This window comes from Panthera tigris, chromosome D1 (assembly GCF_018350195.1).
Source record: "Panthera tigris isolate Pti1 chromosome D1, P.tigris_Pti1_mat1.1, whole genome shotgun sequence".
Lineage (NCBI taxonomy): Eukaryota > Metazoa > Chordata > Mammalia > Carnivora > Felidae > Panthera > Panthera tigris.
The window spans coordinates 56083240-56100012 of record NC_056669.1 but is presented as its reverse complement, the minus strand read 5'-3'; the positions used below and the strand labels follow the sequence as shown (position 1 = coordinate 56100012).

At 55.1% G+C, this 16773-nt stretch overlaps 1 protein-coding gene and 1 long non-coding RNA gene across 2 annotated transcripts; one reads left to right on the top strand and one right to left on the bottom strand.

The window, feature by feature from the left end:
• Window positions 1-542: 542 nt before the first annotated feature.
• LOC102948996 lies at window positions 543-1492 on the bottom strand. The gene is made up of 3 exons (XR_444851.3): window positions 1464-1492; window positions 865-925; window positions 543-708 (listed from the first exon to the last, which is right to left on the bottom strand). It is a non-coding gene; the product is annotated as an uncharacterized LOC102948996 (long non-coding RNA).
• Window positions 1493-1699: 207 nt separating this feature from the next.
• Window positions 1700-11072, top strand: SERPINH1 (serpin family H member 1). Its single transcript, XM_042959079.1, has 5 exons — window positions 1700-1859; window positions 5862-6517; window positions 6933-7031; window positions 7139-7371; window positions 10053-11072. Exons 2-5 carry the CDS (start codon window positions 5896-5898, stop codon window positions 10353-10355), a joined length of 1257 nt encoding a protein of 418 aa, XP_042815013.1. The 5' UTR covers window positions 1700-1859; window positions 5862-5895; the 3' UTR covers window positions 10356-11072.
• The last annotated feature ends 5701 nt before the right edge of the window (window positions 11073-16773 follow it).

The following is a 16773-nucleotide window of genomic DNA, read 5'->3' as shown; positions in this document are numbered from 1 at the left end:
GAGGCTTCTGCCTGGGGCTGTGCCCAGGAATCCACGACCTCTGAGATGCCTTGCAGCCCAGAGCCCCTGCTTCTTTTCTTCCAAGATTCTCTGACTATGAGATTTAACACTCTAAGATTCCTTAGATGGATTCAAAGATTCCATGGGGGTTCAAGTAAGATATCACCTTCTATGATGGTCACTTCAGGATTCAAGTTCTCTCCAATTCTGACCCTGATTCACAGAGTCTGAACCTCTTCTAATCTAAGATTTCTCACAGTCTGTGTAATCAGACTTTGAGCAGCAGCCCCTAACCCAGACTTCCAAGTTAGTCACCAGCAGCAGACTGGGGTGGCCAGAAAGGGCCCTCCCCCCACCCCTCTGCCAGGGACCCAGATGATTCATCCACTGGGTGCTGGGATTCATTTGTTCCCCACGATCCAAGGATGCACCAGGAAGAAAGAAGATACTCAGGATAGTTTATTGATTGAATGAATGAATGAATGAGTGAGTGAATGAAGGGTCTCTCTACCCTGTCCCTTCCTCTCCACATTGTGCCCATTTGTTATCTATCCCTTCACTATTAGAAGACTTGCGGGAGGTATGGGCATGTCCTAAATAATCTTCTGCTGCCTTCTTGAGTTCCCTACTAACCTGCATGTTTCCTTCTCATCATGTACATCCTTGAGGGCAGGGACTTTGTCCTTTTCTCAGCTCTATCTGTAGCACCTAGAAGAGAATTGAATATCCAGCTTAGCTCAGAGCTCAAGGGACTATCAGTTGTGGGAGGGTGGGGTGAGAGGGGTTGATAGACCTGGAGCCATGGGAGGAAACCCCGACAAGGAGGGGGCAGGGATAACTAAGGAGAGAGGGAGCCAGACTTACAGATGGGAAGGAAGCAACGAATGACAGCACCACATTTCACAGCCAAAGAAGGAACTGTGGCCTAGAAAAAGAAAGTAACTTGCTTAGGGTCACACAACATATTACTTAGTGGACAGTCAGGGTTCTCCTTCCTGCACACCCCTCCAGACCCGGCCACACTACGACGTTCCCCCGGAGTCCCCGCCTCTACCACTTCAAGACTTTCCAGGGTGAGGGTCCGCTATTGGGCCCCTCAGGACCCCTCTTCCCCTCAGGGCAGTCACTAAGGTCGAGCTCCGGTGATCAGGAGAAGCTGGGAATGGAGAAAGATGCTGCTTCTCAGTTTCTGACCACCTCCCCTGAGACAAAGCAGAGGGGTCCTGACTGAGGAGGGGGCGTGTCGGAGAACCCAATTAAGTTTCAGCTCTAAAACGGGGGAACGGATCCCCTTGGGGCAGAGACCTTGCAAGGGGAAGGGCTGCTGGAAGGAAGTGCGATCCGGGGTAAGATTGTGGGGATTGGGGATGCTCCTCTCTGGGGAGCTGGACCCTGAAACTCAGTGTCCCCTCCAGCTCAGTGATTCGAACTACCCCCCTCCTCACCCCCCGCCCGCTCCCCACCTCCAGAACCGGAAAAGTCCGGAGTCTCCGCAGTGTCCACGCGCAGCGCAGGTCGTGCGGTCCGGTGCCCGGCCTCTCTGCCGGGGGTTCCCAGCGCGCCCCCCCATTGGGGGGCAGTAGGACCCAGGGCCGGGTGAGAGCGCGCAGGGGGAGGGGCGGCAGCCAGGGCGGTCTGGGGGAGGTCTTTGGCTGTTTTTTTTTTTTTTTTTTTTTTTTTTTTTTTTTGGCTGAGCCGGGGCGCCCTCCGGAAGCGTTTCCAACTTTCCAGAAGTTTCTCGGGACGGGCGGGAGGAGGGGAACGCCATATATAGATCTGGGGAGCCGGGAGCGGCGGAGAGTGGAATCCGTCCGCGGCTTGAGTGGGACGACTGTCCGGCGCCAGCCCACCCGGCCCAGGTGAGGGAGGGGGCCGGTCTGCGTGCGGCGGGCGCTTTGGGGGTGCTCCGGGGAGTGAGACAGGGTGGGAGGCCGCCGGGAGGGATTGGGGGCCAACCCAGAGCCGCAAACCGGAGTCCTTGGCACTTAGGGAGCAGCTGGGGCGTTTGGGGTCGGGAGCCGGGGGCCAGACGGTGACGGCTGAGTGAGCCTGTAGGACTAGGGCGAGATCAGGGCAAGGGTGGGGAGTCGGGGCGCTCAGAGGCTCGGAAAAAGTGCAGGCTTCCATGGGAGTTTGGGGCAGGGGTGCTGACGGCAGGGAGGACACAGTGGGGCTGGGAGCCAGGATGCTGAGACTGCCTTGTACAGGAACCAGAAGGGAGGAGGTGGGGTCTGGGGGCCTCTCCAGCAGGGGTGGGAGGCCAGGCCAGCTTTGCAGTTCGCGGCGCCTCCACCTCTAGGGCTAAGGCCCGGGGGCTGGCGGAGGTAGGTGGACCAACCTCCTGACGGGCAGGGGGGCATCTGCGCCTCCTGAAAGTAGGGTGGTAGGAAAGGAGATGAAGTAGTCTTGGCTTTTCCTGGGAGGGGTTCTTGGGATCCCCACCGTTTGGGAAGAGTCACAACCGGTGGCTCCATTTCTGATCAGCAGCCTGCATGTGTCCATGTTGGCAGCTAAAGGAGCAGCTTGACCAGTGTCCCCCACCTCCCTTGGGAAGCGGGTGAGGAATCAGCAGGCTCCATATCCCCCCACCCAAGAGGGGAGGGTTAGCTGATTAGAAGGCTTTGAGTCGCCCACTCTCAACTCTGTCCACTGCCACCTGGTTCTTGGAGTGGCTGCAGGGTTAAGGCTACTTCCAAAGGCCAGGGTTCCCTGCCCCCAGCCTAGGGACATTCCTGAGGCGGCCAGAGTGGAGGAAGAATGAAACCACTTCCAGCATGGCCCGGAGGCCCTGCCCCTCCTCTTCTCCGTTTCCGGCAGGTCCCTCTGGGCTGTAGGGCCCGGATGGAGGGGAAGGAGGCTGGAGGGAAACTGGGGGCCTTGGTTCCCTGGAAGCCTCTGGCTGGCACCACACCCTCCTGTCTTCAGATGGTTCACCTGCCCATCCCCCCCTCCTGAGGCCTCCGGATCCAGTCCTTTTGTTTCTGGTCACCGGGATTGCCAGCAGAAATGGTTTTGTTTTGTTTTGTTTTAACCTCACTGTGTAACAGGATACCACATCCAGGCTTCCTCCGGGGGCTCTGCGGGGGCTCTGCGGGTGCTTCCCGGAGGAAGAAGCCCTGCGCCGGGAGGCCTGCCCCCCCACTGATCCTGTGGGACCTGGGGTGGCTCCCTGCCCCACTCTGGCCTCAGTGGCTCCCGCTGTACAGTGAGGTGGACAACCTCCAAGGTCCCTGTGGAGCTGGGACTAGCTGTGCCTTCCTTTGTGCCAGGGGCAGTGTAGATGGGGTCCCATGTTGGGGTTGGGCCTTCCAGGCCCCGCCTCACCACCGCTCCAGCTCTGCCCTAGCCCATCCTCCTCACTCTTCTGTTTTCTTTCAGAATGAAAAAGGCAGGCACTGACCTCCCCCTGAGGCAGTTTCCAGGTACTTTAGACTCCCTCAAAGTGTTTGAGATCCTCTCTGGTGACCCCTAGCATTTGCTTCTCTTCCCTCTTGCTTACAAAAACCCAGAATCTAGTCCCAACTCAGTCTGGCTAGCTGTGGGCACAGCCCTTGGCTCTCTGATCGAACAGTTTTCTTTGTGGGACTGTAAAGTCGTCTAACCTCGGCCTCAGGGCTGGGATTTCTCTGTGGCAACGCGGGCTGGGCTGTGGGAGGCTGGCTTGCTTGCAGTGACTTGCCTCCCTCTGTTGCCGCTGCTGGGTCAACGTTAAGGGCGGCCCTTCTCCGCAGCCACGCATCTCCCTGCACCTCCCTGCAGAGACCCTGTGCAGACTCAAGGAGGCTCTGGGCCACCCCCTGGGACCTGCACCCAGGCCTCCTGCTTCCCAGGCTGGAAGCCCCCCTCTGCCGGCGGCGGATGGAGATAATTCAGTTTCCAAGCCTGCCACGTCACCTAGAGTGGGAGCTAGAGCAGGAGGAGCAGGAGCGCGGCTGTGTGGCTGCCTGAGGAATCCCAAACTAGTCATTTGGAGCTTTCTTGGAAAGCCCCTCCCAGCCCTTTGAGGTTCTGGTTGGCTGGGGGTGGGGGCTGTCAAGATGGTGTCTGCCACGTGGCAGGGCTGGGAGCTGGGCTCCTTGACTCTCTCCCAGTGGGATGCTAGTGGCCTTTTCCCCCCCGGGTCTGTGCTCTGGCATCAGCTGTATGGACTAGAGGTGGCCTTCGAGTTGAGTGACCAAATGCCTGTTGTCCAGGCAGAATAATCAGTAGTGCCCCATTTTACTCTCTTAGGCATCCTTTTGTGTGCAGTAATTCTTTGGTCTTTCTGCTTTTGAGGCTCCAGTCCTGATGGGGAAGGAGCTAGGGCTGGGAGGAAGGTGGGCCCTGAGATCCCCCCTCTTGTCTGCGCTCTAGGGTACAGGCCTCTCTTGGGCCTTGTGCCGCGCCCCCCCCCCCCCCCCCGCGCGTCCTTTGCTTCCCCTTTACGCTGCACCTTCCGAGAGGTGGCCGCCCAGGGAGGGGGGACCCGCCTCGGTTCACAGGATGGCTACAGCAGTGGAGTCTTTCCAGAGACCCAGTGCTCTTGCAGGCAGGCCGAAGTCCTGAGGGTCCTCTGCTAGGATTCTCAATTTGGAGGTCCTTAAGGACCCCAGGATGGGATCCGCTGGAGCAGTGGGACCCCAGCCTCCACCAGAGTTCCTACCAACCCTTCCCTTCCCCCTATCCATCTTGCCTGAAAGTAACGGGGAAGTATCCCATGTGGAGAGACTGTCCTGATTGGAGGCCCCGGGAGGAGAGTGAGGCTTGTTTTGGGGACCAGTGCTATTGCTGTGGTTTGGAAGGGATCCTGAGGAGAACCCTGAAGCCACAGAGCGGAGGGCCTGTGTGATAGCCAGGCCCTGTCAGATTGGAGGGCAGAATGGAATCTGAGGTGGACCCAGCTTCCTGTGAACACGCTTCTGGTTAGCCTCTGGTGAACGGGAGGGGGTGTCATTGCTCCATTCAACTGTGACTTACTCCTCCTCCAGTATCCTTCCTCTCAGGAAACCTACCCCTCCACCCCACTTTTGTCCTGGGGATTTCCCATCCATTCTCGGGACTGTGGACAGATGGACAGGCATGTCCCTGCTAGGATAGAGGCCTTGGGCATGGAGACCTAGACCTTTATGGCTTGGCAAATGGAGACTGAAGCTGAGAGAGGAGTGGACACACACTCAAGGTCACCCTTGGGGCTGCAGAGTTTAGCATCTGGGTTCCCCCATTTAATGAGTGAGCCAATCGGTGACTCATTAACATCCCAGGGCAGGGTAAAAGGCACAGGGGGAGGGGCAGTCCTTCATCCTGTCCCAACAGGACATCCTTTGTCCAGGCACCTGAGCTTCATGCAGACCCTCAGTCCATCCGCCACATGTTTCCACTGGAAAAGCGTCCCGGGGTCATATGAGATCAGAGCTAATCTGTATACAAAATGAGGACCCTAAGTCTGGCCAAGTGACCCTGATTTTTGTTCATTGAGGAACAGCTGAGGCCCATTGTGTGCTAGGCACTGGAGATGTAGAGGATAACCGGACTGGCTCGATTTCTTGTCCACTCGGAGTTCATAGACTAGTTAGGGATGGAGATCACGTATAATAAACACAGAAGACTGACTGTTGTAAGTTCTGTGTAAGAAATCAATAGGGTGGAGCTGTTGCCTTGCTAGAAACCCTGCTCCGGATTAGGAGCTCAGAGAAGGCCCCAGAGAGACTGGGCAGACTGAGACCTCTGATCTGGGCAACTCTTGAGTTAGGTCTGGGTTCCCCAGAACTCTGAGCTCTCTTGATCCCATCTGCAGGGGACTTGGTGGCTGCCAGAAGGCTGGGGATGGTTCTTGGGGAGGAACATCTAGGGTTTCAGGGCCACCCTCTCTCCAACCCTCACAGGTCCCCCGTGGTGCGTACAACCCGCCTCCCAGCCATGCGCCTCCTCGCGCTCATCGGCGCCTGCTGCCTCCTGGCCGTGGCTCTGGCCGCCGAGGTGAAGAAGCCCGCGGCTGCTGCAGCACCGGGCACGGCAGAGAAGCTGAGCCCCAAAGCGGCCACGCTGGCCGAGCGCAGCGCCGGCCTGGCCTTCAGCCTGTACCAGGCCATGGCCAAGGACCAGGCGGTGGAGAACATCCTGCTGTCGCCCGTGGTGGTGGCCTCGTCCCTGGGGCTCGTGTCGCTGGGAGGCAAGGCGGCCACGGCCTCCCAGGCCAAGGCGGTGCTGAGCGCGGAGCAGCTGCGGGACGAGGAGGTGCACGCGGGCCTGGGCGAGCTGCTGCGAGCGCTCAGCAACAGCACGGCGCGCAACGTGACCTGGAAGCTGGGCAGCCGCCTGTACGGGCCCAGCTCGGTGAGCTTCGCAGAGGACTTCGTGCGCAGCAGCAAGCAGCACTACAACTGCGAGCACTCCAAGATCAACTTCCGCGACAAGCGCAGCGCCCTGCAGTCCATCAATGAATGGGCGGCGCAAACCACCGACGGCAAGCTGCCCGAGGTCACCAAGGACGTGGAGCGCACGGACGGTGCCCTGCTGGTCAATGCCATGTTCTTCAAGCGTGAGTCCAGAGGGGTGGGGCGGCCGGCACAGAGCCCTCAGCAGCTGGGGTGGGGAGCCAGCTCGGCACGTGTTGCCCAAATGCCCGACAGGTGCCAGGGCAGAGGGCGGACGTGGTGGTGGCTGAGCCGAGGGTCCTCCTGAAAGAGTTCTCTGTCCGGTGGAATCAGCCGGACCCTGACTGTAGAGAGCTGTTCCTCATAGCTTCAGGCAGCATGTCATGGGGCCAACGCCCATGTCCCCCAACGCGGGGAGCATGTACTCTGTGGACTGGGCGCTGGGGTCGGGGGGAAGGTGAGCCCCAAAGACTAGAACGGAAGCCTGTGGCCGAGAGAGATCCAGAGTGTGCAGTTGGGGGGCTGTGTTCTGAGTGGGGGCCGTCTATTTCTGACCTTGCGTTCTGCTTCCCACTCCAGCGCATTGGGACGAGAGGTTTCACCACAAGATGGTGGACAACCGAGGCTTCATGGTGACCCGATCCTATACTGTGGGTGTTACCATGATGCACCGCACAGGTGGGTAACCTGCGGAGCCGGGGGCCGAGGTGGGGGGGGTGAGGGTGCTCGGGGCCTAGCCTGCCCCCAGCCCTGCGTGCCCAGTGCCCTCTCGGCTCTCCTCCCAGGCCTCTACAACTACTACGATGATGAGAAGGAGAAGCTGCAGATTGTGGAGATGCCCCTGGCGCACAAGCTCTCCAGCCTCATCATCCTCATGCCGCACCACGTGGAGCCCCTCGAGCGCCTTGAGAAGCTGCTGACCAAGGAGCAGCTGAAGATCTGGATGGGGAAGATGCAGAAGAAGGCTGTCGCCATCTCCCTGCCCAAGGGTGTGGTGGAGGTGACCCACGACCTGCAGGTGAGGGATGGCCCAACTTGGGGTCTGCAGGGCCTGGAGGAGAGGGGTGCTTGGGGCACCCATTCGTCAGCTCAGCCGGTCTGTCCTGAGCCTCCGTGGGTGTCCAGGTAGTACTGGGCACTGCTGCGGGGAGAGGCCTGGGACCTGCCTTTGGGAACATAATGGTGACATCCGTAGTTAAATGCGATAGAGCGCCTGCTGTATGCCAGACATTCTTCAGAGCACTTCGTAGATGTTAACCTTTTAATCCTCGAAACAACTTCATTAGGTAGGACTAATAAGCTTCTTAGAGATGAGGAAACCGAGGCTCAGGAAGGTTAAACAACTTACCCACAGTCACGCAGACGGTAACTCAGACATCTGGCACCAAGCTGTGCCTTAGTCCCGTACCGTACTGCCTCTGAGCCTGAGGTGCCCCCAGTTCTAGACTGTTCCAGCCGAAGGGTCGTCCCCCGTGCAGCAGTAAGACGAACAATGGCTGTCAGCAGTGAGGCACTCGGGGTGGCTGGAAACTGAACCCACGCATTCAACGTTATCTTCTCCTCATGACCACCCTGGGTGTTGGGCAGTGGCTTGAAGGGAGGCAGTGACTTGCTGAGGTCACCTTGGTTAGTGAGTGGTAGAGCTGTGATGAGTCCTCAGGGTGAAAATTCAAGGTGGCCTTTTTGTCAGTCAGGAGAGATTTTTTTTTTTTTTTTTTTTTTTTAACCTACTCAAAAGGGAAAACTTTTATCTCATTCGTGCCTTGGATGCCAGAAATGGCTCCTTGGTAAGCTTCTCACTCACGGGATTGATTCAGATTCACTGCTGACACTGTGGAGAGAAAGCTTGTGATGAAATGGGGCTTCGGCTCCAGACCACGGACTAGTGGCCCTTGCGTGGCCTGTGCTGTGGGTCATGCTGAGGTGTCCAGAGAGGAGCCATCACCACTTCCTGGATCCGTCCAGGTTCTTCCCCAGCTTCTCCTTCTGCGGTGGCTGCTCTGACGCCATCCTCCCTTTTTTTCTCCTGTGTCTTCCTGGAACCCCGGGTGGACACACAAGTCCATGGGGTACATGGAGTTGAGAAATTTGACGTGTGTGACTTGTGTAAGTCACAAGTCTGGACTGTGACTGGAGTCACTGGGGCTAGAACACTTGTCTCAGGACCCCCTGACCCTCAGGACCCCAGCTCAAGTGCCTATTTGGCCTCACCAGGGAGGTGGCCTGTCCTGCAGAAACCTGGGCCCGGAAGCTGCTGGTGACTTGGCCAGTAGTCCTTCTCTGCAGCGTCTTTCTCACTGAGCCGCAGGGAGACCAGGCTCCGGTCGTGGGGGATAAGGAAGGCTTCCTGGAAAACGGGGTGGTTCAAGCATTCTACAGGGATGGGGGTGGCCATTGAGACACCACTGAGGGTGCCGGCTGTTCAGTGAGACCGTCCAATAAAGAGCTGGGAGAGGTATGCTAAGGGGTAAGTCCACAGCACAAGCACAGTTGACATACGAAAGCACTTGTACTTGGCTTCCGGCGGCTCTGCAGAGCCATGGCAAGTGTGTGTGTTGGGAGTGGGGTGCATGTTTGTGGGGGTGCGTTTTAATTTTGTACTATGGGAATATGTAAAAACGTATATTGGGGCGCCTGGGTGGCTCAGTCGGTTGAGCGTCCCACTTCGGCTCAGGTCAGGATCTCATGGTTTGTGAGTTCAAGTCCCACACTGGGTTCACTGCTGTCAGCACAAAGCCCGCTTCCGATCCTCTGTCCCCCTCTCTCTACCCCTCCCCTGCTTGCAGTCTCTCAAAAATAAACAAACATTTAAAAAAAGATGTATCATGTATACATTAAAACTTGATCAGTGTAATGAACTCTCCTGTATCCATCACCCAGCTTCAATCATCAGCAGCTCATGACCGATAAGGAGTCATCTACACACAGCCATTTCTCCCCCAACAGATTATTTTTTGTTAATTGTTTAGTTTTGAAAGAGGGAGAGAGAGCATGATGGGGAGAGGGGTAGAAATAGAGGGAGACAGAGGATCCAAAGCAGGCTCTGTGCTGACAACAGAGAGCCCCCTGTGGGGCTTGAACTCAGACCTGAGCCAAAGTTGGACACTCAGCCTAACCAGCCAGGTGCCCCACCCCCATCAGATTATTCTGAAGCAATTCCCAGGCAGAAAGCACCCTGGACAGGTTTTAAAGCCCCAGGATTATATGGTCATAGTTATCCTTAGAGTAGTTTTCCTTACATTTGAGTGTGCCAAGAATTACCTAGAGATTTTGTTAAAGAAGCTTCCTGGGTCCTCCCCCAGAGATTCTGATAGGTGGCTCTGGGAGAGAGGGGGTCAGGAGACGTGTGTTCCATATAAGCTCCCAGGTGGTGCCCGTACTGGCAGTCCGTGACCCGTGCTTTGAGAAGCACTGATCAAGATTTCTCAGCAGGACCGGGGATAAATTCTGCCTTTCTCCCGAGTCTCCGTGTCCTTATCTGTTATGTGGCAATTAGAGGTTCTTGCAGGGTTGTCGTGAGAGTTAAGAAAGCAGTGGTTCGAAGTGCCTACATCATGTCTGGCATACAGGAGGTGACGGGGAGGTGGTAATCTGCTCTGAGGAACGGGGTAGGAGGTGATGGGTGGTGAGGGTGGAGGGTGCGGGTCTAGGAGCCTTGCCCATCTCACGGCCTTACCCGGCACCTGCCTCATCCCGCAGAAACACCTGGCCGGGCTGGGTCTGACTGAGGCCATCGACAAGAACAAGGCAGATTTATCACGCATGTCGGGCAAGAAGGACCTGTACTTGGCCAGTGTGTTCCACGCCACTGCCTTCGAGTGGGACACAGAGGGCAACCCCTTTGACCAGGACATCTATGGGCGCGAGGAGCTGCGAAGCCCCAAGCTCTTCTATGCTGACCACCCCTTCATCTTCCTGGTTCGAGACACCCAGAGTGGCTCCCTGCTGTTCATTGGCCGCCTGGTTCGGCCCAAGGGTGACAAGATGCGAGATGAGCTGTAGGGCCCCAGGGTCGTGGGATGGCAGGAGGCAGCCAAAGGCTCCTGAGACACATGGGTGCTATGGGAGGGAGGGAGTTGAGGTACTGACCTTGGATAGTCCATGGGGTAGGGGTGGGCAAACAGAGCAGGCTTCCTGTGTGTCTGAGCAGACTTCCCAGCCATCTGCTTGGACGTGGGCTCCCAGATACCATGATGCTGAGCCCAGGAACCCCAGGGACCCCACATTCTGTGGGACCTGGGCAGTAGTCATGTCCTGCCCTCAGAGCCCTGGGCTTAAGCCTGCCTCAATCAGTGTTCATATTTATAGCCAAGTGCTTTCTCATCTGTGAGATGGAATCGAGCTAGTGGGGGCTCACCCCAGGCCCTGTGGAATGGGGGCCCTCTTTCCCTGACCCGACCATCACCTCAGCCCTCTCTCCAGCTCTATTCCAATCCTCTCCCAACTTCCCTCAACTATAAAATGAGGTGCTGCACCCCCTGGGACAAGTACCCCCATGATGGCCCTGGCCCCAGTTGAGAGGGGGATCGGGAAATAGCTCATGGGGGTGGGGGTGGGGGCTCATGGGTGGATTCTGGTCAGGCATCATGGGGATGAACTTTTTTTCTCCGTTTGTAGATTTTCAAAGATGGGGAGGGAAGGGGGAAAATGAGCCTTTGTTGCTGTCACATCAAGAACTTATTTGTACAATTTTTTTTTCAATAAAACTTTTCCAGTGAAGTTTTGTTGGAGCCTGGAGGGTGACTGGATCAGAGATTCCCATGTCATTTTTCCCGGGAGACATGGGCTCCTTGTGTTAAGCCAGGGCCCATATCAATATGGTGCTGAAATGCTGGCAGATAACCGCAGGCCCCCTACATGCCGACTCGGGAAATGGTTTTGGCTTTGGCCACCCTGGAGAGGTGGCTTTGGGGCTGGGGTGACAGTGCTGGACCTGGAGCCCAGGTCATTCTACACTGGAACTTTGGCTCTCCAGTCTTCAGTTTCCTAGCTTTTCACTTCAAACTGATCTCATCCATAGCCAGGTTAGATAGGCTGCCTGACTGAGCCCGGCTTTGGCAGGAAGGAGCTTCTGGGATCCTTGTCCCATTTGGGTGTGCGGCAGGAAAGGAGGAGGGACCTGACACAGCCCTCCTCACATGGTCCTTGGGGCTCTTGACCCCATAGCTCAGTAGGAGAGAGGGTGAGTGGGGCAGAGGAAACTGGATTCGACACTGCTTGCTGGCAGTGTAGTCTCGGGCAGGTCACTTCCTCTCTCCGGGCGCCTCTCTGGCTTCCCTCTTCCACCAACTTTGCCCTGGGGGTTGTTGGTCCAAGGAGCGGAGCCCCTGCCTGGCTGGGCAACCCAGTTGGAGTCTTCCATGATGTGAATGGGGCTGCAGAAAGGCCAGCTGACTGACTCCTGTTAGTACCAAAACAGCATTTAGAATACCGCTGCCAGAGCTCCGGGTCTGTCCTGTGCAATGGACCCAGTAAATCAGATGTCTGCCCTCAGGGGCTTCATCTGAAAGTGGAAGCCTATAGTGACAAGCATGCTCACTCCTCACCGTGTTCCAGTCCCCTGGATCATTCTGTTCCAGACTTGCTGTACTCGTTCCCTGCCTCAGGGCCTTTGCACTAGCGCTTCTTTCTGCCTGACAAGCGGTTCTTTGTCAAGGGTACGTTTTTTTTTGTTTTTTTTGTTTTTTTTTGTCATCCGGAGCTCAGCTTGAATGTCATTTGCTCCACAAGGCCTTCCCTGATAACCCAATGTAACTAGCGACTCCCCTGCCTCAGTGTCTATACTGTGTTTTCTCTTTTTACTGACTCCTTAATGCTGTGAAATTTTCCACCTATTGACACATTCACTGGCTGTCCCCACTATTAGAATGGAAGCCCCATGAAAGTAGGGGCCACATTTTGTTAATCGCTGTATGTCCTGCACCTGGATTCAGCATCATCCCCACATAAGACACTGAAAATATATTTGCTGAGTTAGGAAGAGAAGCAGCTGTGCTAGAAGGGTAAAAGGGCTGTGGGAGTACAGAGGGGGAAGCCGTGACTGCCAAGGGGAGATACAGAGGGCTCCCAGGAGGAGGTGACATGTGGGCTGCCTTGAAGGGGTGAGTAGGTATTCTTTTTTCTTTTTTTTTAAATCAGAATAATAATTTAAATATCAGCTGGTACTACCTTTGCGTTTTGCTTCTAACACCATGTTTGTGCAAAACACCATGTCAGTCTCTTGGTGTCCCGTGCTATGGACATGGATATAATTTTATCCAAATTCTCCACATTTGGATATAATTTTATCCAAACCTCTTAGCAGCTTGGCTAAGTAGGAATTCTCTCCGTTTTAGTGGTGGGATCACCAAGGCCGAGGGAGGTTAAATAACCTGCCTGAGGCCCCACAGCACAGCCAGTGGGGCTGAGCTGGGAGCTGCTTCTAGAACGTTGGCTAGTTCTCCCTCTATGCCACGTGGGAAGGGCCGGAGAGGAACTGGCCAGATGCTAATAGCCTGCTCGTAGTCTATACATGTCACCCCACGTCTTCCCCACGACAGCCCGGTTAGGTGGGAAGTCCTCCTAATCACACTAGTGTGGCTCAGAGATGGGCAGAGCCTGCACAAGAACCCAGGCCTCCTGGACCCAAAGTTCAGCCTGCAATAGCGCCCTCAGCAGGTGGGAGTGCCCCACCAGAGGGGAGCTCACAGTGAAAGAAGCCAGGCCTGGGGGTGGGGGCCACCCAGATGACCCAAAGGGGGCCCTGAGGCCATCTGGGCGCCTGTGGGGAGGGTGGTGAGAGGTCTGAGCTCCCTCCTCATCATGAAAGGTGGAGTTGCTAATGTGGAAGGTGACAGGGCAGGAGGCAGAGGTAGGTCAAGGTTGGGTTGGGGTCAGACACCAGGTCAGTGCCACCAACGGCCCATCCTGCCCTGTGTGGAGCTTTCCTGTCGCCTGGAGGCCATTGGAGGGCTGTCCTATTATTCCCACCATGCTGCTTGCTAAAGCCGCAGAGATGATGATGATGACTGCTGGATTGTGAGGGTCCTGGATGTAGTGCAAGGGCGGGAAGGTGGGGATGAACTCTCTACTGGGCACCGACTCGGGGCCTGGCACCGCTGTGTCTGATCTCATTTAATCCTCAGCGCTTACCTGAGGGGTAGCTATTACTGTCCCATGTTACGGATGAGAGGGGGAGTGGCCGGCCCAAGGCCACCCAGCAGGTCAATGACGGGGTCCGGCCTATATGGGAATCCAAGCATCCTGGCTGTGGAGGAGACAAGTTGTGGACAGGCATGAGTGCCGCACTCTACAGTTCATAGTGGGTAGTCACCAGTGGGTTTCCATGTAATCTTAACCCCAGTCCCTGCAGCACGGAGCTCGTTGCCCTGCATCTATGGAAGAGTACCCCAGCTGAGATCTTGAGAGCAGGCCCTGGTCTGCCTGTATCCTGCCACACCCCATACCTAGCACAAGGCCTGGGACACAGGCGGTGCCTAATAAATGCTCACTCAAAGAAATCGTCCAGTGGGTGCTCTGGTGCTTAGCAGCAGAGGCCCTGGAGCCTGACAGACCTGACCTGACCTGTGGTCCTGCATCCCGGCTTTTCCCTGGCATGGTGACCTCAAGCTTCTGAGAAGATGAAGACAGGAGCTGAGGCCCTGGGGCCTGGGTTCTGCAACTCGCATCATGTCACCTCCATCACACTCTGTTGGTCGAAGCAAGTCGTGAGGTGTGCTGAGATTCCAGGGGCAAGGAATAGACTCCATCTCTCGACGGAAGGAGCAGCAAAATGGCGTGGGCATGTTTTCAGTCCACCACCCGGGGGGTGGCTGGTTCTCTTCATGCCTCACTCCCATTGTTTCCAGTCCCAGAACTGGAGTTCTGTGCTTGCCTGACTCGGGGGCGTTAGTTCCGGAGTCAGATCTGGAAGGAGGAAGCATACACATCAAAAGGATCACAAGGTTTTGCTAATTTACCTTAGCACAAAATCTGGAAAACATGGGAATGTTTACCGTGGGTGCTAGTCCACAGAGAGAGGAACATAATTTCATTGGCCTAAATTTGTTTGTTTATGTATTTATGTATGCATGTGTGTGTTTATTTATTTGGTGGGAGGGGCAGAGAGAGAGGGAGAGCAAGAATCCGGAGCAGGCTCCATACTGTCAGCACAGAGCCGGACCCAAGGCTCGAACCCACGAACCGTGATATGACCTAAGCCAAAATCCAGTTGGATGCCCAACCGACTGAACCACTCAGGCGCCCCCTGAATTTACTTATAACACAGGATACATTTACCTGAGATCCTAGATTTAGTGTGCCACTTTGCACAGCGAGGGGTGGTTTTCGTTGTTGGCTTAGCTTTTGGGTTGACGAAACCTCGGATTCAATAGGGAACTATGAACTATGCCTCATTGATGTTGAAATGCCAGGACTTTCTTGCTTTAAAATAGGGGAAAGAACCCAGACACTAAGGGAGGGAGGAATATTGAGGTGGGTTTACCCTGCGTGACCCACTCACCTGCCCCCTAGCCAAGTTCCACCCTCCCCAACTTCCTTTTCTAGAACCTCTAGGAAACTCCCTTCACCAAGATATTGCGAACTCCATTAGTGACGGGAATGTCTTTGAAACAGGATGTACTACTTGTTCTCTGCAGGCTAGGGATGCCAGTGGAAGAGGCTGCCACAGAAATGGGCTCTATAATTTTAGTGGAAGTGCTGGGATCCCAGAGGAGCAGAGCACACACGGCAGCACTTGGCCTGGGACATCAGACATCAGGTGGTAATCAGAATGGTTTAACTTACATCTTTATCTTTAGCAGAGGCTAATTGTTCAAAGACCAAATAGGACCAACAGGCAGCCTCTAAACCCTCCTTAATCTGTATAACAGAAACAGCAAAGCAATAAGCGAACAAAACCTTCCACATTGGGCAATGGAAGCCCCACTTGAGCCACTATGAAAGAGAACCTCAGTTCCCTCACCCAAAGCCCCTTGAATGGAAGAGAGGCCAGTACACTTCGGAGCAAACCCTTCAATAGCACCCCAGACGCATACTGTAAATCTTTCCTGGGCCATTTGCCAGAGAACTGTGCTCTGTGAAGGGAAAATACACAGACTTTTCAGGGATTAGCAGACCTTGAGTCTATTTAATGCTAATTTCTGAGGACACAGAGAACCACTGTGCAGAGGCTCCGGCGGATCAGGTGATAATTGGAGTTTTGACCTGAGTCCAGGCATGCTGCACCCCAGGCATGAGACTCTGGACTCATCCTGAAATGATTTCCTCAGTTTCAGGGTGTATAGTTGAAATTTACAGGCGGAATTCACACATAACTCTCCAGGCCTACGGGATGAGGGCCATTACAGTAGAAGGGGACAAGTGGAAGCCCCTGGAACTTCACCTTCTTACCAGTCAATAAACCGAAAGAGTGGTTCAGCTCTGAAAGAATCACAGAAATTCGTGCCCTCCTCAAAGACCTGAAAGCTGCAGGGGTGGCTTCTACCCCGGGCCGCGTAGCTCACCTCTCTGGCCTGTGCAGAAGGCACAGGTCTCTGAGGATGACGGAGCGATCACGGGCTTACTCGGATGAGGATGCCCCTTGCAGTCGCTATTCTAGGCGTGGCTTTTGTTGTGGGAGCAAATGTGCATGTTTTATGCCACTTGATGTGAAACTATGTATCGGCAAGTAACTTCTTTCCTCTTCCTGTATGGAGAATGGCGGAAGCAGTGTGCTTTCTCTTGGCTGAGAGAGAGCAGTACAGACCAATCTCGCAACTTCTCTTCTCGCAACTTCCCTTGAAGCCTGTGAAGTTGCTGGTTCTCTGCTACGGGTTAGTCCACGGGGATATTTTTTTTTACCTGACAGAAGCCTTTTTTTATTTTTTATTTCTTAAAAGTGTACTTATTGCTTATGAGAGAAGAGAGGGAGAGAGCACGAGCGGGGGGGGGGGGGGCAGAGAGAGGGAGAGAAAATCCCAAACAGGCTCCGTGCTGTCAGTGCACAGCCCGATGCCGGGCTTGAACATACGGGGCTTGAATCCGTGGGTGCTTAACCGACTAAGCCACCTAGGTACCCCAGAAGAATTTTTTTCTCTTTTTCTTTTTTAATTTAAATCCAAGTTAGTTAACGTATAGTGTAGTAATGATTTTAGGAGTAGAATTTAGTGATCCATTACTTAGGGACAACACCCAGTGCTCTCCCCAGGTGCCCTCCCTAATGCCCGTCACCCATTTAGCCCATCCCCCCAGTATCCCTCCAGCAACCCTCAGTTTGTTCTCTGTATTTAAGAGTCTCTTACAGTCTGCCTCCCTCTTTGCTTTTATCTCACTTTTGCTTCCCTTCCCCTGTGTTCATCTGTTTTGTTTCTTAAATTCCACATATGAGTGAAACCATACGATATCTCTCTATGACTGACTTATTTCGCTTAGCATAATACCC